Source organism: Drosophila subpulchrella, chromosome X (assembly GCF_014743375.2).
Source record: "Drosophila subpulchrella strain 33 F10 #4 breed RU33 chromosome X, RU_Dsub_v1.1 Primary Assembly, whole genome shotgun sequence".
Taxonomy (NCBI): domain Eukaryota; kingdom Metazoa; phylum Arthropoda; class Insecta; order Diptera; family Drosophilidae; genus Drosophila; species Drosophila subpulchrella.
This window is the reverse complement of record NC_050613.1, coordinates 21,938,081-21,964,998: the sequence shown is the minus strand read 5'-3', so window position 1 is coordinate 21,964,998 and position 26,918 is coordinate 21,938,081. Positions and strand designations below refer to the sequence as shown.

The 26,918-nt window shown below is 39.5% G+C and overlaps 1 protein-coding gene across 12 annotated transcripts in view; it reads right to left on the bottom strand.

The window, feature by feature from the left end:
* The window catches only part of LOC119555861 (protein sidekick), an 83,647-nt gene that overhangs the window by 17,820 nt on the left and 38,909 nt on the right, over nucleotides 1–26,918 (bottom strand). For 7 of the 12 annotated variants that reach the window (XM_037867502.1, XM_037867506.1, XM_037867505.1 and 4 more), the window contains exons 3-7: nucleotides 15,168–15,314; nucleotides 5,319–5,495; nucleotides 2,746–3,499; nucleotides 2,539–2,666; nucleotides 2,021–2,161 (exon numbers count right to left, since the gene is read on the bottom strand). In XM_037867502.1, coding sequence (XP_037723430.1) covers nucleotides 2,021–2,161; nucleotides 2,539–2,666; nucleotides 2,746–3,499; nucleotides 5,319–5,495; nucleotides 15,168–15,314 — 1,347 coding nt within the window. The remainder of the gene's footprint in view (nucleotides 1–2,020; nucleotides 2,162–2,538; nucleotides 2,667–2,745; nucleotides 3,500–5,318; nucleotides 5,496–15,167; nucleotides 15,315–26,918) is intronic. The other 5 variants (XM_037867508.1, XM_037867510.1, XM_037867511.1 and 2 more) reach the window with 1 other exon arrangement.

Genomic DNA, 26,918 nt, shown 5'->3' with positions numbered 1-26,918 from the left:
AACAGTAACACAGAGGAGAGAAACTTCTGCTTTTGCTGGCAATAAAACTTATCCTCCTTTAGATAGGGAGACTGGGCAGAGAATTACAGTCTTGGTGAGGCTAAATGATGGCCCCGCCGCCTAGGATCGTAAAATGCGCTGGCGCAGACAAACAAATTGACTCGAATTAGCCTAGGCAAATAAAATTAAATGAGCCGCAACGATTGGTTACCATTCAGTCATGCCGAGAAAGAGATCCGGGGCGCTCGAGAGGAAGCAAAAAATATCAGAAACTTGCCCAGGCTAACTATAAAAGCTGGAAAGTTTTTCAATAAACCGCTGACGACAAAATCTCTTAACTAGTTTAACTCGAATACAATGCAGCAGGGCTGCAAAAAAAAAATAAAATAGAAAGAGAGGGGATAAAAATAGATGGAAATGAAGGAGGACCATGCTGCAACATAAGAATAACTCAGCAAAATATGCATGGAAATTTCAAATTTACATGAAAATCTCAGCTCTGGCCATAAAAATTTAAGCGATGAGGGGGGCAGCAGCACAAACTTTGCTTAAAGTCCCATCAAGAAAGACACAGAGACGAAACTTATTCTAGACCCGCAAAACAATATGTCCTTCGCCCCCTGTCAAAGGCCTCGACTCAACTCTCAACTCTCTCCTCTCTGTCAAATATTTAAAACGTCAGCGGAGTCACTCGTTTTTTGGGTTAGGCTCATGAATGAGGAATTATTCTCCGGCCAGCCGACAGTCAGCTAGCCAGGAACTTCGAACTCGCAACTCAAACGAAGGGAGCCAAGGAAAAAAAAACCCGTCATGTCAGCATGACAGCAGGACTCAGTCAAATTCTGGTCCCCAGAAGTGTGACTTGTGTGTCAGTCTTAATTTTCGCATTATGAAATTCATTAAAATGCAAAATTGTCCCACAGCAAGTCATATTCAAGTGGGTGTGTGCGTTTTTTTTTTTTTTTTTTTTGGTGGGTGGCAACCCTAAGGCGCAATTTGACCCAGCACTTAACGGTACTTGGGAGCCTTTGAAGGTGAAGTCCTAACTCATATACTTATATTAGCCGTCACTCAATGACAAATTCATAATAACCCATTTTAATGGATGGGAAAGTATTTCAAAGTAATATTAAAGGGATGTATTTTAATATATTTAAGTGACTAAGATATAAAGGTGAAGATTAAACTAGGTGTCAATATTAGCTAAAAGTTAAATAATAGTTAAACAAGATTAATAATGCATAAGTCGGAGGTAATTGCCAAAGCTAAGGGTTGAAATTTTAAATTTGTTTTTAGATTGGGTATTCAAGATGCACATCTTTTTGGCATTTAAAGTGCTGTTCTTTTTCTGTGTAGACTAATGCTAAAGCTAAATCAAGCTAAATGGGGGAAAAATTCAGACATTTTTTTTTTTGATATAAAGATTTATTAGATTAACCATGGCTGGGGTGTTTGTGTTTATCCAACAGAAAGTGGTGAAGGTTGCCGGGGACTAATCAACTTGAATGAAACATTTTTCTGCTTTTGACAAATTTGATAAAGCAACAGAATAGAGAGGGTAGAGCAGACAAAATTCCTACTGCTCCCGTTGGCCAAAGGCGCTTTGGCCAAGACTGCAAAACGAAGCTTGGCAAGCGCCGTAGGGTGAAAAACAAATTAAGAATGGTCCATGGTTCATGGCACAAAAAAGAAGATGAAACGGAAACGAGGGAGCCAAAAGAATACTTGTAGATAATATTTAAGCTTAGACTTAGGAACCCCAAAGGCAGTAAAGTAACAGCAAGCCAAGCCAATAAAACAACAAATTCAATCGCAAAACAATCAAAAGAGCTACTTTCTAGGGGCTATAAGATATTTTGAGGGAGTGGGTTTGTTTTTTTTTTTAGGTGCTTTTAGGGGTTTTTTCTTTTAAACAGGGGGTGAGTGAATGCTATAGTGAGTGCAAGTAAGTGTGAGTGCTTAAGTGAGTGTGTGTTTTTTTTTTTTTGTTTTTGTGTGGCATTTAGCTGCATGCCCATACCAAAGCGAAACTCCTTGCGTCTACCGGAGGAACCTGATCCCGATCCCGATCCCTTTTCCGATCCCACGCCAGCATGCGAAGCTCTTACCCTCAGGACTCGCGGCTGGGCCAAACGCTTCACGCGGATCTTGGCCGTTTTTGCTATGAATTCGTTTGTTAATAATGGGTTAAAAGGTCAAAATGCAAAAATCGTTAGGGGTATATATCAAAGAATTGAGATGTATATATGGCATGGAGGTATATGGAAAGGGCACTTATTTACCATTACCATTGTGACAGGCATTCAGGCATTATCTTACACTGTGTGACACTGGTTAAAGTGGACTGTTCCAAGTTTACCATATTATCATGGATTATAATGAGAAAAACATTGTTTATTTCAACAAATTATAACGATTTGAAGTTTTGTTTTTTTTGTTGAAATCTCTATAAAACATGTTAAACTCGCAGGACTTTTTAGCTTCCACCTTCGGTTCCATTGTCACACAGTCATAGTTAAAAATCAGCTCTTGACTTACTTTTTACGCGCAGCCAGGTGCTCGCCGAGTTCTCCCCCGCTTCGTTGATGGCCAGACACTGAAACATGGCGGCATCATCCAGGATTAGTTTCTTAATTACCAGCGTATTATCCGTGTTCAGCGAGTATCTGCGATGGAATTTCATAAAGAAACACAGGAAAGGGGTTACCACAAAATCGATAAAATCTCTAAAGCAACTAAGCTCACCTTCCGCTTTCAATGTGTGGATCCACAGATTCGGCATTCCGGAACCATTTGACCTGGGGCGTGGGTTCACCAACCACATCGCAGGCCAGCTGCACCTGTCCACCGAATTCCCCAAAGGTTTCCGCTCGCATGGGTGTGAAAAAGACGGGTGGTTCGAGGATTTGGAGGCGAGCCGATGCACTAACCGGCGGATAACCGCCACTGCGCAATCGCACCTGGCAGGTATATTCACCGGAATGTGAGCTATTCGCCTGCAACAGGGCCAGAGTTCGATTCCAGGGATCATTTAGGGCATGCCTCACGCCGGCCGTTTCTACGGCAATGCCATCTTTCAGCCAAAGGGTTTCCAATTCGTGCAAGGGCCTGGCATTTGCAATACACTGCAGTTCAACCACTGCGGTTCCCATTTTAACCTTCACATCCTGCGGACGCACAATGATCTCGGGTGCCACCTCAATATACGGATCTCCACTGACATTCAGATGGACAAAAGCGCTGCTCTCCTCTTTGCCCAACTGAGTGTTGGTCGCCTTGGCCCGATATCCCTTGCGATCGTTTTCATCGGCACTCAGGATGACCAGCTGATTGGCATGGGTTAAGGCGTACTTGATGTCATAGTTCAGAGGTCCGTTGTCCGATTGCCACATAACCGATGGCACGGGCACGGATTCAATGGCTGGCATATCGAAAATGGCAGGATGGCCACTAATCACCGTCAGTCGACCCTCGGTGGTGTTCTCAAAGATGCCCATGTCTGTGGATGAATAGGGAGAACAAATATTGAATTATTATGTTTTTATAAATATTAAATACTAACTAAATGGGCTACAAATGTTTCTTCTCAAGCCGCAAAAATATTACTTATTTAGAACCTACAGAAAAACCTCTTCATTCTATCATCTATCTATTTATATATACAAAACAATCATCAGTAGAAGCAGAAAGTGTTCTAATTTTAGCTCATATTAAAAGATATCTTTACTGTAACTGATATCCCTGGCATATTCTCCCTTTCAAAATTCTGGATTCGCTAACAGGCAAATCGAAGGAAGCCCCAATGCCGTGGAAACGCAGGAGAAGTGCTCTGTGCCTTCCTGTGGTGTCATTCGCTAATTGAATTGAAGGCAGCGCGCGGCCTGCGGGCAAGTCAATTTAACCTCTGACCCCGCTCTTAAGCAGCCGCTCTACGCCTTCCATTAGCCCCCCCCCGCTAAGAGCCACCCGGCTGAGCTTTAAAGGTTATTAGTTCAGTTTAAGCACGCCCTCCCCTTTCGCCGCTTCGGTCCTACAATTAATTAAGTGCTCAAGACGCTGCTGCTGCTCCAAGTCAACCAGTCGTCGAGTCATTGAGTCAGTCTGTCAGTGAGCCACGCCCATCAGCCGTGTCCCCCCCCTTTTGAAAAGAAGGTCACCAGAAAGGGGGGTTATGTGCCCAGTGTTGGGAAGTACCTATGTAGATACTTGTACCTAAGTAGACTTAGTATTTGGGGACTTTTTGGAATATTATGTATACTTTTTGAGTTGTATTTATTTAGCAAAATGATATAATATTATACGATTAGGTTATTACCATTTTAAAATATGAAAGAAAAGAATACATCGGTGGGACTCGAACCTGTTACATGGTCTTTAAAATCTAGAATAAATCTCGTTTTTACAGTTTTATAACACTGTCTTATTTATAGGTCAATCAGTTTGCTATTATAATCTTCCCTAAATTGGTACAAATATCGTTTACCCATTCCAACACTGAGCATAAGCGATGGCATAAGGGGTTCTCTTCATGGAGGTCGTTCTCATGTCGAGAGCTCGATTTATTAGGTTCAAGTAGTGGGGTAATAAGCACTCGCACACATGCACGCACACATTGAAAGCGCTGAGCTCAAGTGTCACTCACACTTACTTGTCTAATTGTTCGTTACATCCACACCTACCCGGTGACCCTTAACCCGTACCAGCACCATCACCAGCACCCGTACCCGTAACCCCTGACCCTGCTTCTCCTCCACGTTCCGTTCTTGTTGTAATTAAGTTCGCATTAAAGAAAAATTAGCAGCTAGACATTTATCAGGGCCAGGGGGTAAAAGGCTTGCCTGCTGTGACAGCCGTTTGATTAGTACTCCACCTAGAAACCCCCTTTTCGCGCCCGCCCATGCTGTCCTCAAAAAAAAAAAAACAATTTGAAAGTCTTTAGTTTTTTCATGGCGAATAATTAACCCACTTAACTAAGTGCCCAATACTGAACTTTGACTCTATCACTCCCTTTTAGTTTTAGAATATTTAAATATTTAACTTTGACATTCTGATTAAATATAATTAAACTTTATCATAAGAGTTAAAGAGCATCTACGTTAACCAATGAGACCTAATTCAATTTCTATTATTTCTCATCTAATTGGTAATTTAGTCTCTCGCAATGCTTAATCCAATTAAAAAAAGAATGGAATTATTAAGGTAGTATCTCAAATTTCGACGCATAGAGGATGTAAGGATGTGGCCCCCCCCCCCCCCCCCCCCCCCCGCGGACTTTGACCCCCCACGTCGTATGTGAAATATGCGGAATATAAACTTACAGGCAACGACAACGTCACTCTTCTCGCTGAATATGGATCCGGCATCATTTCTGGCAATGCACTGATAGCTGCCCGCATCCTCGCGCCGAGTGCTGTGGAACCGGTAGAACTGGCTGGATGAGAAGTCGCCCACGGGGACGCCGTCCTTTAGCCATCGATATGTGGGCTGTGGGTATCCTGGAGATGCGAAATGAGGAATATGAAAAGAGAAAGAGCAGAGGGAAATGCTTTAATAAATATCATGTGGAGCGGTGGTTGGGATGCTGGGTGTTATAAAGGGTATCTTGTACATATCATTAAGCCCTGGCATTTATTTGATTTTCGCTGACAAAGGACATCAGACAATTGGTTGCGAAGTGGTAAAGGTGTTAAAGGTCCTTTGTCTTTGGAATACGCCTCTATCAACAACTTAATTAAATTTTAGTGAAACGAATAAATATTTTCACAACATGATAAAATAACTATCTTCGATTACTTATAGCACAAATAAATTAGAAAAAAGTTTCAGTCAAATTATTTGAATCAATAAATGTCAATAAACATGACAATTACATTAGGTATATGTAATTACATTTTTTACATAATTATACACTACTCAATTATATGTTCGTATCCCTAAATATATTCTCACACATTCCAGCAAGGGAATTTTATTTTTTCTAATACCACAAATATGTTAGAAAAAGTGTTTGAATCTAATATAATTATGCGTTTATTTAATTTAATTAAACACAGTTGCCATTCCGTATGCACTACATTGATTATGTCTTTTTTCAACCGGCAACTATTAACTCAGTAAATTGATCTAACCCCTTCAACCCCGCCACTGCCGCAATTAAATCGCATGCTGGCCAAGTTTTTCTGCCATTAAGAGGGAGAGCCATAGATGGTGGGTGCCCCGGAGTACAAAGGACACCCTTGTGGCCACATATGGCTTCATTTGTTTGAGCTGCCGCCCAGAAAAGAAGCCAAAGACTCGAAAGCTCCAGAGATGGGGCCATGCTTATATAGGGGCGTATATAGAGTGCTCATTCTGATTTCATTGCTGCAGCCGAGCATTTAAATTAAAGTTGATTTATATGGCCACCATCCCAGCCAGCCATCCCAACCCTCCATCCCAACCCATCCACCCACCTGACCTCTCCAAACTCCCTTTGCGAAATGGAATTGCAATTGGAATGGCTAAACAAAAATTACATGTGACCAAAGGGGTTTGGGGAGGGGCAAAAGGCCGAACGGAGGAAGGAGGCCGGCTGAACTAAATGAAAGTCTGAATAAAATATGCGATTCGCCTAACTGGCCAGGATGCAACAGGATTGAGTGCACATCACATCACTGGATGGAGGCCACCGAACGGGAGCAGACGGATGGATTGGATTGCCGGAGGCCCAAATCCGGTCATCAAGCCGGCGGAATGCCACCCCGAAAGCCCAACCCCAAAGTCCTGGCGGGACCATCAACGCTTTTGCAAAGAGCTTAAGTCGGGGACTCGGGCTCATCAAAGAATTGGGGTTGATGGCTAGGTGTTAGCAGGCTGTAATCCCGAATACCCTGTGCTCAGAGCGTATAGATTCTCGATTGCAGATAAAATTGGTTCTTAAAAAATTACACATCTTAAGAATTTTTTGTTACTTATAAAAAATGTATTTAAAAATTTAACATAAAGTCTTATTTTTTTTATTAATTACTCTAAGAACACTGATTTTTTTTTTATTTGTGGAACAAAGCATTTTAGATATCCCCTAACAATGGTATTAATATATTCCACATTTAACATATGTTTCCCACCTTTTCTACTGATTTTTATATTATTAAGCTTCGAATAAATATTATAACCCATATTTAACTGAAAGCACTCGTAGATACCCTTAAAAATTATGCCCCATATTATGTATTTTAATCTTTTTCAGTAACCTTTTTACAGATCTAGTCTATATGCAAAATTTGCATGGCCTCAATGAACCCTGAAATTTTGATCCCCCCTACGAATACCACTTAAAGTCTAAAAACTTAATTCACCAAACCAGCATAGCCAGACCATTTTGTGGCACTTACAGGGTAGCACTAGGGTAGCCAAACGTGGCCAATGGCAATGCAATTCACTTCATTCAGTTTGCAGACAAAATCGAATTGAGCCGAGTTAGAAGCGAAACTGGAAACTACCAGTCGAGAATAGGAATCAACTTGAGAATAGCAAGATATAGGGGTGGAGATATCAGAGCGGAGAAAGTGGGCAGAAGAAGGCTGGCGAAGAAAGGAGAAGACAGAAGAAGCCCAGCAGCAGCCAAAAGTTTCTCAAGTGTTGGCCAAAAAAAGAAGAGGAAATACCCAAGGATACGAAAGCGAAAAAAAAAGTAGAGAAAGAGAGAAAAAAAAGGTTACATGAACGGACCAAAAGGCAAAAGTCTATTTGAGCATTTTGGGCAATGACGCTGCTATAAAATTACAATTTGGGGAATTGTAAGGCAAATACACACGGACACATGCGCACACACACACACACACACATGGTCGCAAGGACGAACACACACATGGGCGCACATACTCACACATTAGAGTGCCGTTAGTCAACAGCAAAGGGAGCACATAAAAAAGAAAGTAGAAGAAACAAACATTCTCCAGCGAAATGTGTCAGCGCTAAATCGAAGCGAAGGCCCAATAAGCGGAGAATCGGGGGAGAAAGAGACAGGAAGTGGGAAAAGAGAGAGACGGGGAGAGAGCAGATCCCCGACGGACCCTTAGCGATAATACACTCCAAGAAATTACTCCCTACACCTTCTAGATACAAAAAAAATCTATAAAAATTATAAGTTGTACTGACTGCATTTTAAATCAATGCTTAAGAGATAAATAAATTTGAATGCTATATATTTCCCATTTTCTATGAAGTATAATAGATTATCATTCACATTAGAATTTTTAAAAAACCGTATGTTTTTGAAAGAAGTCCTGGGTTCAATCCCCAGTGAGTGCAGTGTGTTGAACTGCTAAATAGTTGTGCTAAAGAAATAAATATAAGCAACCATGGCCACGAGTTCACTATAAAGCATTCAAAATATTTGAATTATTTATGTTTTAAACATTTTTGGACAAAGTTTTTTATGAACCTAAAGTTGTTTAAAATTTATTAATGATGCCTGTACAACTCCCCTAATTTTTACCAGTGTCTTTACATGTCTCTGTGTCATTGAGTGTGTGTTCACATATGTGTGTAATGAGTTTTTAATAACTAAACTGACAAAAATCCTTTAAGCCAAAGCCATACAAAGTCACTGTCACTTCAAAAAATAATAAAAAACCGGGCACAAAGCAGAGGAAAACTCAAGGCACCACAGAAAAAAAAAAACCGAAAGAATTGCGAAGGCTGAAGACCAGTGAAAACAACCCAAGAAAAAGAAAATCGGGGGGCCAAAAGAAGCTGAAATTTACATTCTCTTGGGAGGCGGCCAGAGTCAATCAGATAGTAAAAACGGGAAGAAGACCCTGGTAAACCGAAGGCCAAATGGAATTGACAGAGCGCAAAATTCATTAAAAAGGAAACAAATTTTCATTTCGAGCTGCAGACAGTGAACAAGACCTTTAACCAAGTTTATCAAAGGAGGCAAATCGAAAGTTATTAAAAAAAAAGAAGAAGAAGTATATATAGAAACTTAAATTAAATGCCAACATGCAATCACTTAAACCTCTTTGCCAAGCTGTCTTTATCGCTTTTCCAGCGCTAGTTCCGTAAAATACAGATTTTCCTTTGCCGCCCATAAAAGTGTGCTACTGTTTTTTCCTCCCTTTTTTTTTCTTCTTGGTAAAATCGGCAACAAGTCATCACCATATTTATGTGGCTTTTTCTTTGCGGCTTGCCACACAGCAGCCAAATGCCACTCACTCAATCAGCCAGTCAGCCAGGCAGTCAGTCAATCAGTTAGTCAATCAATCAATCAATCAGTCAGCGTGTCTAAGCAAGCCCAACTGCATATAAATAAATTCAATAAACAGGCGACGCAATGCAACAAATTGCATTTGTGTGTGTGGATGCGAAATGGGGGAATCCCCGGTTCCGCATGGCGGAAATTGTTTGATTTGTGGCCAGAGCAAAACCATTGGAAGCTCAACGAAATCAATTGCATTTAAGAACAGTGCACTGGGAGTTGCAAGGATATGGGATGAGGTATGTGGGATGTAGAACGTAGAAGGTAGGATGTAGGATGTTTGGGGAAACGGAAGAGGCACGTAGCCGTCTGGTGGCACTAGGCATTCATAACTCCAACTCCGGACCATCGGTATTTGTCCAGAAGTCCATTTGCCAATTCGTCAACTTGAACTCTCGGCCCCAGGGATATGGGATCGACTCATCCTGGCCTAAGGCCCAACCCAAATCAGAGCCGTGTGCATCCTTTTGTCAGTTTTTCAATGGATACCAGGATACGAGGAGCCAGGTCTTTAAAGGGCTTCCAAAATTTGGTAAGTAGAAATAAAAGAAAAACATTCCGAAATGACTTTATAACCGCCTTAACACTTTCTGTAACTAATTAACTGGACTGCACTGTACATACACATATATTTTAAATGCCGCGTATTCATGTGATTTATTTTAAAGCTTTGGCTTAAATGAGTTATATTAATAAAGATTAATTCAGTGAATTTCGATGTGTTCTATTTTGAATAAACGGAATAAATGCAACGTTTGCTGAAATTTCATCGAAATTGGAAAGTTTACTTAAATGCATATAAATCGTTATGCATACTGCATGATTTGCTGCAATTTGTCTGTGCAACCTTTTGGCCATTTTTTATATATTTTATATGTGCATACCAAATGTACGTTTTCCCTCTTCATTATTTTACATGTGTTTCCACAGCTTGTCTTACACAATTTTAATTTGCCTTTAGTTTTCGGTGGTCGCTTCTCCTGTCTATCTGCCTCTCTTTCCCACATCCGTCTCTTCAGTCTAGCTGTCTGTCTCGCTCTATGTATTCTCTATTTTTGTTATTCTGTGGCAACTCTGGCACATGTTTGCTAAATTATGCACAGTGCAATGCGCTGACGCCTTTGGACCTGGACAACAAGCTGATACACAAAGAAAAAAAATGGTAAAAACAAAAAAATTTAGGAAAAAAAATTCTAGGCAACAGTGGGACTTGAACCTGATCCTTTTTACATCAACCTACTCTTTTTCAATTAATTTTTTTTGATTTGAGGGGTTTTTATGTTGAGATAGAGGAATTCTATATTTGTTTTAAATGTTTCTAATATTATTGAACATTCTTTTTTTGTTCTGTGTACTTTTCCTCTGTGTTTACCAGGTGAGTTTATATGCACGTGGAGTAGTTTCTGGTGTTTTGTTGTGGCACTTGAAGCGAAGTAAACTTTAAAAGTGCCTAAAAGGCTTTTTTACCTTTGTCTTGCCTCTTGTTGCTGCACTTTTTAACTGCACATTTCACTTTTATGCATTTGTTGCCTTTGTTTACACATTTTGTTAGTCTCTCTTTTGCCTTTTTTCCATGCATTTAAGTTTGCAACTCACACCGCAAAATAACAACAATAACACAGGGCCAAATTGGTTGCTTAAAGAAATTTACTTGCCACCATGAGCAGGTGCACTTGGAAAAACTGGAGATCCAAGGGCTTGTAGGTTAGATAAAAATAAATTCTAAATTTTTGTAAAAAAAAAAAAAAAAAAAAGAAGAAAACTTTATAATTGAGCTGGTTAAGTAATAGGTTTATTCTTTTTTAAAGGAAAGAAAGTTTTATTTTGTGTGTCCTATCTTCTCTACACTTATCTTCTTATTCCGGTAAGTGTGGAATTTCTTCATTTTTTTTTTACTGCCGACGGAGGGAGGAGTCCATCTTTAAGTAAACACAATATCCTTGTTGCTTTCTATCATTTCGCATCAGTCTCCATTTCAGGAATACTTTCGGTGCTGATGCCTGAACATGCATACAAATATAAACATGCCTGTATATCGCATTCTTTTTTCACAACACATTAAGCAAAGCCATCCACTTCAGCCTAAATGACGACACGAGTTGCATACATATACCATATCTGTATGTAGGCATATCGCTTATTCTTTCTCTAGGCCCCACCGTCTCTTTCTCCAGCACCTCTTCCGTCTCTTTCTGCGACTAAACAAGAGGATTTACGGCGGTGGTGGGAGAAAGACAAGGAGGAAAAACAGAGTTTAAAAAAAATAAAAACAAAATACATTGCGACAAAAAGCTGGCAACAACAAAAACCATAGTTTTGCAATTTTTCAGCTTACCTTCTTCTGCTTCTTATAGTGTTTTCCACTCACACTATTTTTTCCGCAGCAGAAGAAAATGCGAAGAAGTAGGAGAAAAGTGCACGGAGGGAAAATGTATAGGATTTAATAAGACAAATTAAAGAATTTTTTTGTTCTCTCCGAAGAATCGGGTATCGAACTTGGTCCCTTATGACCTCCTTGAAGATAGGATTCTGATATGGGATTTCTTTATCTGTATAGGAAGTAGAAGAAAGGGTTTTTAACTACGCACGTTTGGCCAAGTGTGTGTTCTCCAAACCCTTTCCTTTGCTTTCTTCAACAAATGCGTTTCTTTTTTTTGTCTCTTTCTTTCTTTTTTTGTTGCCCCCTCCTTGTTCGACACATGTTGGGCTTGCAGCATTGCCACTGAAAACAGCTTTGGCGGCTTTTGTTGTTGCCATAAAAAAAAGAAGTCTTTGTTGCAAGTGAATGCGCTACATTTGCGAGGCAGCCAAAGAAGAAGGAGCCGAAGAAGAAGTAGAAGCCCCACTTCTCCCATTCTCACTCTATATGCACTACTCCACAACACCTCTCTCGCTCTACCCAATATGCGGCCTCATCGCATTTCATTTTGTTGGCCAGAAACAATTCCACACACATTTTGCTTAGCTTTTATACTGCTATTATGCCCCTGAAGTTTCCGCAATGGGGTATATTAGTTGGGGTTTAAGTATGGGTATACCAGTTATTAGGGCCATAAATTAGAATTATTAGCAAATATACCTCACTGAAATTTACTGAGATTATAGTAATTTTTGGTAATTATTATATAACAATATATTAATGGTATATCATTTTCATTAAAATATCAATTCATCTTCCAAAATTCCTAGTTTTACACTCTACTTTATTAGTTTCAATTCTTTTTACAGAGCATTTATATAGTTTTAACTCATAGTTCCAACTTCCTGGAATATTCTTGTGTTGTTTTCACGATTTTCGCATCACAAATCGCGAAGAACACAAAGCTGAGCCAAGATGAGACAGCTATAGGCAAAAGAACAGAGACAGGACGATGAGGAGAAATGAGGTGGAGAGAGTGATGGTAATGGTAGAACTTGTTTTACTCGAGAGTCCCTCCATGGTCACAACCGAAACACTAAAAAGGTAGGATGCGAACTTCCTCATAGGGAGAATAGTTCCCTATTTCCATTCTTTTTTTTTTTTTTTTTTTTTTTTTTTTGCCATAAACTATCTTGTAGAGCGTGTGCGAAGGGGAAGGGGAGATGTGATGACAGCTAAAACCGCCAAAGTGACTGAAAGCGCGAACGTTGCGGCATGTGTGACAACGCCAAAGAGCAGCTAAAGAGATTTGCATTTGTTTTTATTTTCCTTCTCTACTCGCTGCTGTTTTTTTGTTTTTCCTTCTATATTTTTTTTTTTTTTTTTTTTTTTTTGTTGATGCCCACTTGCAGCTTATGCAAAGTGCACGGCTCTTGGGTGTCGTTGCATAGATCCCCATAAATGCGCACAAAAACACAGATGCCATACCGTGTGTGCTGTTGTTGTGTGTTTGTGCTGCTCAAATGTGCATCAAAATGCTGACGACAACCCTAGGCATTGGGGACCCCCCCCACCCCTTTGAAAAGGCCAAAAAACCAACGGCGATTATGCCTGAAATCCCCCACAAACAGTTATTTTAGAAGGGTCCTTGCGGGTAGTTAAGGTCTCCCTACAATTTTTTCCTTTCTTTTAATTCTAGTTTAATGATTTCCTATGCAACTTATGTTTTTGTAGGTTTTACCCTCTTCTACCGATTACAAATTTACACGAATCAACGGTTTGGATCAGTTTATAATCGGGGTCACCAGCGTCCATGGGGTCTTGTCTTTTAAACAGTTCCCCGTTAACCTTAATTTGCGAATTAAGAGACAACAAACAATGCATATATCCCTGCCCCAGAGTCTGGACATTTCACGACTAATTTTACGAATCCGGCTGCCATAAAACACAAGCTTGGATTTCGAGGAAAACGGATGGAGACGAGCGCACGTGGACGTGGTGGAAAGGCCCCAAAAAGAAAACAGATAGGAAACTTTGGAAAGCCCAAGCTTAGATACCCTTGCTTGTATTACGTAAAAATGTAATACTTATGATACACATGATATATTTAGTTAATATATTTTTCATGATACCTAAAACTAATAAAAATCTTTTAATAAAGTGTATATTATTTGGAAAATTTTGTACTTTAAGAAAAAGAGCACCATCTTAAAAGGCATACCTGTATATGTTTAATCCCAACAATAAACATACTAAACCAAGCCCAACTTTGCATACTTCTAAAAACACGTTTGTAAGAGTATAACCAACAAGGCCGAAGGACACAGACGGCCAGCCAGAAGTAAGTTCATAACATTTCTTTTTTTTCGGCTCATTTTCGGGGGCAGAACAATATGAAACCGATACTCGAAACTGTCAAATGCAGGCTATGTGGCACGGGAGGAAGCATTACGTGTACCTGGGCACTGGGAACCGGGAAACCGGGGTGTCAAGGAACCAGGGAACTGGAATCCTGGGACTCTGGACTTTGGGCACGCCCTAAAGCGCTCAAAGGATTACACGACGGCCGCCTGGGAATGAAAGTGGGTGTGGAATCGGGATTGTGGGACTCTGGGATTCGCGCAAAAGGAAAAGACCCTCAGCTGGTTGGTGGGGGGAAACCTCATAAAAGTTATTGTTTTTCTACTTCATTATCTTTCAAAAGCGCGCACGAGCAGGAGCAAAGAAAAAAAGTGTTTTCGTTTATGGTTTCGTTTTACACTAAGCCCCCTCTTTTGCTTTCAGCTTAGCTGTCAGTCGTTTTGAGGGACAAGTGTTGTGTGTGTTTTTGGAAGCCGAACGGACTGCGAACTGCGAAAGGGGGTTACGAACCCACAACCCCCATTTCCCCCCCCACCGACGGGCATATTATAATTCCCCTCACGGCGGGCATTAGGTTTGACACGCCTAGCAGGTGGCACCTCGCAGTCCACGGACATAATAAAAATGTGTTTATAGAGGATTATGATCCCTATTAAATTCGGTTTTGTCAACAAACTGGTAACTGATTTCATTCATTTAGCAAATTTACTTTACTTGAAAAATAAATATCGTAGGGAGTAGATAAGTTTTGTAACTTATAGATACAAATTGCAAATCGCTCAAATTTTCTTTAATTAAGGGCTAACCTTAAAATTTTTGATAGGATTTTATTACACCAAAATAGTATTCGTACTGAATTTTTTTATTTTTTACTTCATTTGAAAAGCATACTCTGAAGGAGTGGAACATTTTTCAAGAACAAAATAAACTTAAAATTTCTTAGATTCATGGCAAACGTTTTTTTTTTAGTGTGGGATCTAAAACAAAGTTCAAAATACTTCATTCGTAGGTTGTTCAGAATTTGTAAATTTGTTTTTTTTTTATATATATTTTTTAATGGTTCTAAAGAGGTTTATGGAACACTGAGATTTGTCTTCCGATTGCGATTTCGTCGGATGAGATTTATCTGGGGTGTTACGAGCTTCGTTTCTGGAACTCGACTTTCTCTTCTCTTAGTCACATTATGATATCATGTTTGCAACTTACCCAGCGCATGACACTGTAGTATCTTGGTGCTGCCCTCGCTGACAATCGACCCCGATGACGATGGATGCGTGGTGAATCGAGGGGCCTGGAGCTGCTGCTGCTGGACGAGCTGATTCTGATTCTGATGCTGCGGCTGGGGATTGGCATCTGCAATAAGGGAACACTTTTAGTTTATGTTCAAGGCATTCGAGGAATTTAATTATGGGTTTCATTGAATTAAGTGTTGAATTTGGTTGTGAGTAAGCTAGAATAAGTGTCAGGCTGCAAATAAAAATTAGTTTACCATTTTTAAACGTTTTAAGAACATAATAACAACCAAGAGACCTCGGCATTTTTCATAATCTTACACGGGCTATATTAAAATCCGCAATCGAACCCGAATCGAACATTAACCGGATTTACTTGAAAGCTTCGCACCCCAAAACGTTTCAGAGGGCCGATTTGTACAGCTTTAGCTGGGGAAAAACCGAAAGGCTTAAAGATGAAAATATTTGATTTATGGCAGTTCAGAGAGCGAGGCAAAAAAGCGGAGCGGAAAATCCGTACACCAACCTGAACCCGCACTCATATATATAACCAATCCATATCCATATCCATAACCATATCCCTATCCCAATCCCCACAACCCAAACAGGCGAGATCGATTGCACTTGCATTTTATTTCACCATTTCTGGGTGGTTCTTTTTTTTTGTTTCGGTTTTGCCTTCGACAAAAGTAAGGTTGCTGGTGGAACTACAACAATATGGCGCTGGGGACAACAATAAATTGCAGCTTTAATAAATAAAAACATTCGCATATTATTTCATTTTGCGTAAAAAATATTAAAACACATTCCCCCATTCCTTTTCTTCTATTTTTATTTGCATTTTTATTTAATTTGGCCACGCAAATCGAACCCAAAACTGAAATCGAGAAGCCCAGGGAAATGAAACAAAAGGAATCAGTATCGGAATCGGAAAATAGAAGGCTTCACAAAACGAATGTCCAATGCCCTTCGGTCCGAAATTGGAATCTGTTTACATTAAAAAAATTAAACCATTTTCCATTATTTTTTTAGGGTTCTGGAAAACATATTAAATAACAAAGCTTCGACATATTCGATAAGTTTCCCTTTCACAGAGAATTATTGATATCCAAAATAATGACAGCAGTGTTTTTTCAACCTTACAACTTTCCATTCTCCTCGTGTTATAAATATTTTGTTGTTCTCACTGGTTTGTGGGATTATAAATTCGTTTTCAATGCAAACAGAACCTGCCATATTTTACACTCCTCTATATTTTTTTTGGGGGATAACGAAGTACACGGAAACACAGAAAGGGGGAGCGGGTGAATGAAGCATATATAGAGTTGAGTAAATTATTTTTCATAAATATTGGCCATTTGTATGCATAGATACTGTGCTACATGGTGTAACAATGATATCAAGAGCAATTATCAAAGGAGGCAAAATTTGCATTCATCGAGGCATTCGCCAACTTGTGAGTGTGTGGATGGTGTGGTGGTACTGGACCTCCGATTGGTGGTGAGTAAATTATTCGGGATATAGAATAACATATGCATGAGATACTGGACTGCATACGTTTTCAGCTACCAATAAACACAATTTAATTGGCATGCATTCACATTCCAGTGGCAAAACATCAAAAGGGAAGTCCGATTTTATGGGCCGTAAACAATTTGATACTTCAAGCACAGCGGTAGTTATTACCCACAAATTGCTCCAATATATACTAATTAGTTGAAAGTTAATGTTTTTCGTTATAGCTACATACATATATTAATTGAAATTATGTTATAAGATTCATGTTTGTTCTTGACTTGCTTTCCAATTTGTGCATTGGTCAGTTTGCTCAGCTTAACGATAAAAAATTAACTAAAACTGGAAGTAGAAAGGTTAAATATCTCACGTAAAACATTCCGAACCCATCAACTTTTGTCCTCGAGCACAACTGTACTTCTAAATGCCACTGAAAGTGTCGTGTTGACAGCTCATGGAAAACAATCTTGAAACCGCTAAGGATGCCAATCAATTGGTTAACTGCAGCTTTTTGCACCCCCCAACATGCTTGTTGATCTTTGTCGTTTGTCCATCGAGCGAATAATGCCGATTTCTATGGTGATGATGCTGATAATTATCGTGATGTGATGGCTATGACGATGATGATGATGATGATGTTGGCTAGGTGATGATATTTCCTCTTGTCCCAGTGTTAGCAAGTGGGTGCTGCTGTGTGTGCTGCCACTTGGCTGGCTGTTGACTGTTGGCCATTGCCTAGTTGTTCCAGTTGTTGAGCCCTTGTTTGGTTTCAGCCCGAGTCAATGACGCTTTTGCCACAGGCCACCGCCACCGACGCCCAGAGGCGTTGACACGATGACCAACCTCCTAAAGGGCACTGAGCCAAATGGTACCACCTCGATTTTAAAATGCTCGCAAAAGAGAGACAAACATCGGGGAATAAAAATCTGTAGGGCTTAAAATCTCTATTGAAGGTGTCTAAAAGTATGCTGTGAAAAAGTGAACGTTAGGTTATCAAGTTTTCAAAGTAAAATATAGTGTTGCCTACTTTTAGGCATTTTTATAAGTGATTTGTCTTAAATACGAGAAATATAAATGATATATGCCCCTTCTTTTCACAATTCTTTTTCATTTAAGAAAGTTTTTATGGTACATAAGGATAGAGATAGTACCCCCACCTGCTAAATATCTATTTCAATCAAATATATGATTAATTAGTATCTGGGTACTGCTCTCCCCAACTTTCTCCCTGTGCTTAGCTGGCAGGTGGCCCACTCCCAGTTGTCCTGCTGCCATCAAGCAAAGCAGGCGTTAAATTGCCATCATTGGTAAGGGGTGGACATGGGCATGGCAAAAGGGTTTTCGGGGGAGAGGGTCGGTTGACTAGTTCCACGGGCAAAGAGTGGGGGATCGAGGCTAGGTGCAATGCCATGGAATGGAATCTCCACGTGGCTGTCTCTGGCACGCTCTTTGCAGCCCGGGCTACGAGTTGAGTTTGCTTTGCTTCGGTCAGGGCTTGGCTATATGGATTTGCCCTCCTACTCCTCCTCCTCCCTTTGGCTTTTGTGGTTTTCTGCGCATGCGCAGCCCACCGCGAATTCCATTTTGCATGGCTTCTCCCATATATCGGACATTTGATATGCTGCTGTGGCAGTCGGACAACCTTCTTCTGCTTCTTATGCACACACGACCCCTGCTCCCCAGAGGCCAAAACTAAATGTGCACAGGGAAAAAAGGGCATAATCAAAGTGTAATCAATAAATTGTGAGCTTAAACATGTAGTTTTTCCTTTTTACCCACTACAAGACCACTTAAAATATTACCCAAAAACCTTTTGGGATATTTATTTATAAGCAAAGGTAACCTCGACATATCAAATCTCCGGGTTTTTGTCGGTCTCAGACAGCTGCCTGTTTTTAGTGATGCGCTCAATTTGCAACACGCACTCAAGTGCTGCAGGCCGACAGGAAACTGTGTCAGTGCCCCAACTCCCAACACACTGGCACATGCAACATGCAACACATGCTGCATGCAGCAATTGCAGCCACTAAAGCAAACCCGCAGTAGCAGCAGCAGCCTCGGCTTTTGTTGCTGCATTTGTTTGCCCAATGATGCAAAACACACATACATCACATATCGCACAGAAACACACACACAGGACACCCAAGCAACTTCCTCATGCGGCAACTCAAGTTAATGATAAAACAGACACATGCTGCTAATGTTGGCTGTGGCAATCGGGTTCAAGTGGGCGTGTCTCTGGGTGGCCACCGGGGTCAGGTCACCTCCTTGGTGACGGAAAAGACCCTAAAACACACTCACAAACGCACACATCACACTTGAATCTGATATCCTTTTCGCATGAGGGATAAACTAAAGATGAGTAGTAGGAAGCTATCAGATACCAAAAGGTTTTTAGGGGAAGCTATTTGAAATGCCTTAAAGATCCTGCTGATATCCCTGGATAATATTCAAAATGAATAGTTTCTTAAATAAGAATCAGAATACTTGAAAGACAACATTATTTTACATTAATATTTGCTTTTGAAATACAAAAACACTAGTAACAACTTGTTCTTCCTGTTAAACCCCTCATAATTCTAGTTCCCAAAAAGGAAAACCTTTCTTTAACGGAAAATCCAAGCTGTTACTACTCCAATTTCCACTTGAGTATATTTTTCTTTCCTAGGTTTTCCCTTTCATTGAAATTGTCCCATCCAAATCTGAAACATTGATGACTCACACAGCCCATAGATCAAGTTACATGGCAGTTTGTTTCGATTTCTGTTGCTTTTGCTGTTGCTCATTTTTCGTTGGGCTGTTTTTTAAAGCGTTTCGAGAATGCCCAGCTCGTTTGCCTAACCGTCAATCATTCCATTTCAACCATACCATACGCGACCCGGGGAATTTATCCAAACCCCATTCCATTCCATTCCATTCTGCATTCAACTTTCGAGAGTCTCTCAACTAATTTTCATGTTGTCTGCACGCGGGACACGGCACATCAATCAAACTTTAGCCCGCACAAACAATTCGACTTGATTTCTTTGGGTTAGCTGTTCCCCCGACTTCCTCACTCGCTTTTCTGACACTTTTTAACCCACATACTTATATCGCCTACATTTTCCCGACTAAGAAAAATAGTTTCCAGAATGGTAAACTTACAAGTGTAAATAAATTATGCTAGGTGGTAACTTTTGGCCAACATTCTCTTGAAACTTTTGGTGGCTTTTCCAGATTCTTAACTTTGTGCCGGAAAATATTTGCTTTGCTTAGAAATGTGTGAGATATTGTATGATTGAATTTAAGTTTTACTCAGGATTCTTATAAAAGGGTTTATTTCTAAGTACTTTCAAACAACCGAAAAACATTAATTAATTTAATTATTGTTATTTTCTACTTTTCCGAATTCTATAATATTTTCGGGGTAGCTATCTGGTAACGCCCCTATAAATGGGCGGTACACCATGTACATGTTAATGATGCCATTCAAGTTGCCTTCAAATATAGAAAAGAACAATGGGACAACAGGGGATTAAGGGAACCAAAAGATAAATGGGCAGCAAATTTTCAATAATAATAAAAACGTTCACCCCGAAATAGTTTCAAGGGAGGAGGAAATTTTCAGTAATTATAGACCTCACAACTGAAGTGCGGGATGTAGTTTTCCCCGGGGGTTGTGGGTGATTTCCCCGAGTCAAAAAGCAAATAATTTATACAAAAAAGTGGCCGGCAGGGAAAACTCCCTCACCCAAAACTCTCTTTTCACCCGGCTAAAACCACATGTGACGCCTTAAATTACTTTAAAGCGTGCTGTTTGCGGGCAAGAGAGAGAAGGCTAGATGAGAAGTGAAAGAGACAGCAAGACAGAGAGTGGCAATTGCTTTGTTCTTCATATATTCCCAGAGTTGAAACTATGAAAACATGGAATTACTGTTGGCTTTTGGGACCGAGACTTCAAGAGTTACGCTTGCAAAACGAAGAAGAAAAAATTAATTATACAGAAATAAAAAAAAAAAAATCCCGAAAATAAACAAAGTTCTGGTTTTGTATTCTCAAGGGAGACTATGATTTTCCATCTATATTCTTACAGATGTGTGTGTGTGTGTGTTTTTTGTGTTATTGAGATCTAATATCTTTTGCAAGATGACTCTCTAGAGGAGTTGGAAAATTTTTAGTGATTTGATATGCTTACACATAACCTTTAATGGAAGGTGTTTTTGTTATTTTTTAGAAATTCAAGGGTATTCAAACAACAAGAAACAACTGTCATCGCCTTTTCATTTCATTTCCCCGCGTTTTTTCATGTCTTTTTGTTTTGTCCAGCTGACATTTTTGTCGTTTATCAAAAGGAGTTACCCCAAACACCCCACAAATAGTTCCCTATTTCACGCGATAGTTTTATCTTTCCCGGGGATTCCCCCCCCTAGCACCGTTTTCCTCAATATTTTCCCAACATCCCCTTAGTTTTCCTGGCCAGCAGCCGTCGTTGACACGTCTCATAAATTTCATTGCTGTCGCTGGTCCGTCGCCTAATCCGCGTTCTCCCTCTCGCTCTCGCACAGAGTGTTGTCTCGCCGTCCTTGTCTATCTCTTGTGTCACGTGAGAAATTGCACTTATCACTTGTCCTGTTCTATTTTCCTGTTTTTTTTTTTGCCCTCTCATTCCAGCCTTAAATTCATTTCGTGATTTTCACTTAAATCCTTTGCGGCTCCGTTTACGCACGTAATACTGTACTGGGGGTTTTAAAACTGCGGCCAGCGAAATAGGGGTTAAACTGGGGCCAGGTTAGGGTTAAGAGGGAGGTGTGCCCAAAGGAATTAAGACATTATTCAAACACTAATTCCCCGGCTCAACTGACTTTGAACTATTGTCGGCCGACTACAAGAAAAAACCATTCCGGAATCAATGAAGCCTGCAGCCAAAAGACGATCAACTTGAAAATCCCCATGGGCGTGGGTGGGTGAAATTTTTGTGGGGGGCAGCAGGATGCTTATTGAAATCCCAGCAAAAGTTTCGAATTCGACAAATGGCCAAACTGAGAGACTAAACAACAACAAGGAGGCGCAAAGGGAGTGTGGTAGCAAAACTATTAAAATGACATTTCGGGAAAATTCTTGGCACTCTACAGGAAAATTGGGGGAGACAAATGGGGAGTTACCACTGCACATATAGGCCGGGAAGTCTGCCAAAAACTGTTCCACTCGAAACAGAATTAACTGAACGGAATTTACACAAAGAAAAGCTAAAGTAATACAATTAAATAAAAAGCGAAGAGTAATTGCACTTAAAAAAAAAATCTAAATTAAAAATCTAGGTATAAATATATATATATATATATATCTTCTAATTCTCAAGTCAAATTAATTTAATTTATGGCTTTTAAATTTTCATAATAACGAAAATTTATCTTCTAATTCTGAAGTCAAATGAATTTATACAGATGGCTTTTGAATTTTCATACTAAAGAAATTGTAAGAATACATTAATCTTTTGTTAAGTTTGATTGATTATAAAATTTAAGCCGGAGACAAACCAATAAAATTAAACTGACTTAATTTTTTAAAAATCCAAAATCCTTCAATTTTCAACATCAAACAAAACAGTGAATTTAATTTAAAGCCCCGATATAGAACCACACAAATCGTCTGATCTATCGGCTATGCCCGAAGCCAAAATGGCATGCCCATATATCTCCATTGCTGGGCATACATATATGTATGACTATGACAATGAATTGCCCGACAACTCGAACAAGAAAGTTCAAAAAACTTAAGTTCAGAGTTTATTGATTTTCACGTTGTTTTCCTACTTCTTTTTTTGAACTTTTTCTCTGCCTCCCTATTTTTTTTTTGGAATTTTTTGCCCTAGACTCCGATGATGCTGGTGGTAAGCATTTAGTTTGCCATTGGGCTGGGAAGTTGGACCGGGAAGAAAGGGGGTTCCCGGGGGTCTCAGGCGCAGTTGTAAAAATATTTTTTGCGCTGACATTGTTGCTGACCAAGAGGCAAATGGCCATTGGCCATCGTTTTTGTCGTCGTCTTTTTTTTATACCAAGAGAGGAAAAACACTGTAGCTGTAACTGAAACCTGCGATAAAAATAACCTATGAAAGATGTTTGTTTGCTGTCTCGATTCGTAATGGATTTAGACAGGCCCGTCTAGCTGGGATTTCATTGTCAAAATTTTGTTTAATAATAATAACATGTTTTGATTTTGGCATTATTCGGTTTTTTAATTAAATGGAAACCCCCTTTAAAATAGTTCTTCCTGCCTATTTATCTATTTATGTTTAGGGATTAATCAAGAGACTTGAAGGGAAAGCTATAGACCACAAAGTAATTACACAATTTTAAACACATTACACAAATTTTAATGGTTTTTTTCACAATACGCCTGTTGTATTGCATTAGCGATATCAAGTATAACTAATTGAGAGCTTTTAGATTTCTAATCTGCATAAATATTCATTAATACCAGTTCGGTTCATAAAATTAATTTACTCGGATAATTGCATTCAAGTGCTCACCAGCTGAAAATAATTTTCCACATATTTAGAGACTGGCCTACCAAAATTGGAAAACAAATTGTATTTCCTTTCTTAATTGCACTCGACCAGGTAATTATTATTTTGCCATGTGCTGTATTAGAGCCGATCAAGTTATATACATCTTTTTGTCACTACATTATATACTCCACTTTGAGTGATCCAAAGACGGTGCCGCCTTCCTCCAACAGATTTGCATACTACCGATAATCACTTGTTAGATGCAATTAAAACAAAAGTGAACTTTCCCAAGCTGCCGGTACATTTAGCCGCATTATATTATGTGCACCGAACCAGTTCCTTCGCCTCCACCGTGGCAATTTCTCATCGCTGGATGGGAATTCACACAGGAAAACCAGTTTTCACCCGGCGCTTTTCCACTGTGTACAGAGCAAGAAAAATACTTATGATATTAAGGTTTGGTATGATACTAGACCATCCAATTTAATTGATCTATCACAAAAAATATATACGAATATTAAATGAATAATAAAAATGAAATGGAGATTATAAATCTCTTTTAATGGTGTCTAAAAGTAGGCAGGAAAAAATATTTTGTTGCATACTTATGAACACCTTTAAAATGAGATTTAAAAACTCCAATAATTTCTATGCCTCCTATAATTCATTTAGCAAAATGATTGCAGTAAAAAACTATTGAAATATATTGTTGCATACTTTTGGACACCTTTAAAATGAGTTTTAAGAACTCCAGTAATTTCTATGCCTCCTTCAATAATTCATTTAGCAAAATGATTGCAGTAAAAAACATTTTAAAAATATTGTTGCATACTTTTGGACACCTTTAAAATGAGTTTTAAAAACTCCAGTAATTTCTATGCCTCCTTCTATAATTCATTTAGCAAAATGATTGTAGTAAAAAACATTTTAAATATATTGTTGCATACTTTTGGACACCTTTAAAATGAGTTTTAAGAACCCCAGAAATGCCTCTATGCCTCCTTCTATAATTCATTTAGCAAAATGATTGCCGTAAAAAACATTTTAAATATATTGTTGCATACTTTTGGACACCTTAAAAATTAGTTATAAGAACTCCAGTAATTTCTATGCTTCCTAAATTTATTTAGCAAAATGATTGCAGTAAAAAACAACTGAAAAATATTGTTGCATACTTTTGAACACCTTTAAAGGGAGTTTTAAGAACCCTAGTGATTTCTGTGACTCCTGTCTTTAATTCACTCAGCAAATAGATGGATCGAATTGAAATCGAACTGTTTTGTTTAAGTGCACAGCGTGTGTGCACCACGAAAAATTGGATGGCATGCAATTTTCTTTTAGTAGACTTTAGCACACGACCAGGCCATTCTCCTCCAGCTTAGCTGCCTCGGCTGTCAAGCTGCTTTATCAGCGGCTGCCGCAGCTTCTGTAGCTTCTGTAGCCCCTGTAGCTTTCCTTCCTTTCCACACTTTTGCCGGCCAAGACTCTCACTCTCGGGCTCATTATGAGCCAACACGGTGGCACGGTGGCACCCACCAGTGGCAACAATGCACCTGACTGCCGGCGAGGAATATAAAGGAAAATATGTGGAACAGCTCTGAAAATCCGCTAAAGAAAAGCTGCGAAATTTGTGCCAAGCAGCAACAGCAACGGTGGCAACAACGGAAATCATTTGAGCATGAAGGACACCCTCTGTATATGGATCGTATCTTCAAATTGCGCTAGGAAGCTCATTCAGTTCATTTTTTTCGGTAGATTTCACTAATTTGAGGTAGCACTGAAGAGGCGGTGCCTTATAGCTGAATAAAATCCATTATAATGAGGCTTTATAATGTCTATATCAAGCAAAATGATTGTATAGATATATTTACCACAGCTCTAGCTCTACCAAATAATATTTAATAAATATTATATATCATAATTCCGATTAAATAACTTTAAAGGTATCCATTTTCAAAGCTTCTTTTAATAACCTTATTAACTTAATATGCCCGAATGAATTCCCATTCACTGCGGTCACATTAAAGCCTGCAGTTATTCAGACTCATCCAGGGGAATCTCAAGTAATTTATGAGTGTTTTGATGCGACTTAATAAACCCAACGGTGGGGTTCGTCCAGGATTTGGCACGGAAAGGTGAAGGAGTGGGTGTATATGGGTGGGTTTTGGATGGATGGAGGTTAAAAATCAAGGCAACTTCTCCGGGTAGAAGGAAACTTCTTCAGTTTTTCCCTCGACATGGTGTTGTGTTATTTTGTTGTTCGTCGCTCGTCGTGTGTTGTTTATTGCGCTTTTATTTTAATATGATTTTTCCAGCAATTGTCATTGTCTGTTCACTGTTGTTCGCCAGTGTTTTCCTTCCTTGTTCTCCGCACTTGTCCCTTTATTTATGTAAGTTCCCCCCTTGCTTTCTTCGCCCAGACAACCTCTCAAAAAGCTGTCAGTGTTTCTTGGCTGGCAACACATGGAGCAACCTTCGCCATCTTATTGGGATTGGGATTGGGATTGGGAGTTACTTGGACTTGGACACGAGAACTTGGCAACGTGGTGGGAAAGGGGGGAAGAAGACCTCTGCGTCTTGTCTTGCCGTATTTGTACTTTAAGTAGTTCAGTATGGGTTGGTAGCTTCTCGGAATTATATGTTACATATAAATAATTTTTTACTTTATTGCCGCTTGTTGTCTGCTACTGTGTTTTTATTTTTATTATTTGTTTGGTTTTCTGGACCTTTTACTGTCAGGGCTTTTTTGGCGTAGCCAGCAGACAAGAAGAGTCAAATTAGTTGGGACTTTTGGCGAGAGAGACAAATTGAAAACTAATGAAAGCTCAATAAAAATGAACAAATTTTCAGGAGATTTACCATTTGCTGGGCTGGGAATGGTTTGATTTTTTGTTTAGATTTTTTTGGGCGCCCGGAGGTTTATTGGCTATTAATCAAATTGATTTATTGTAAATTGGTCGTATTTGTATTTGAACATCAAAGGTAAGACCTTGATTTTTCTGTTTTTTAGGAGGAAAACAATAAAAGCAAGAAGATATCCGCCAATTATGAGAATACATTTTGTTTAATTATTTCAGAAATCATTGAATTCCTTGCATATACAATTTCATTTTAAACTTGTGGCCCCTGTGGCAATAATAATCAGGGGAATTTTCATTTCTCATTTTGTTGCACTTCTTCGCTTCCTGTTGACATTTTCATAACCTCAAAACTTTGCTCATTGTTCTGCCGTACACCTTCTGCTTCTTCCTCGCTTCTTCCGCTGTTGCAATCAAGGTCGCAAAAAGGGGGCAAAAAGGTGGGTCTAGAGTGGCGGCTAAAAGACCCAGCCCGAGCAACAAAACAGTGGCAAGAACAACATAATTAGCGCATTTCCTTGCAGTGTCAGAGACAGCTGCAACAGGAGAAGTGGAGCAGGAGGAGCTCCTCATCCGTGACTGAGAAGCGCGTGCAGGTCGCCCCCCTTCTACGCCCCTGCCTCTGCCTCTGGTTCATACCCTTTCGGCACTTGAGAGTGTCTGGCACTTCAAACACGCACTCGCCCAAAGTGGAGAAACTTCCGCGGAGCAGAGAGATAGCCCGACATTGAAACAATGCCAGAGCATCCAGAGCACCAAAAGATTGGCGATGGTAGCGTGAGATAATACCCAGGTACGATAGTTGGGATTATCTCATAGGTAGGGGGTTTAAAAAAGTTTTTTAAGTGTTTGAAAGTAATTTATA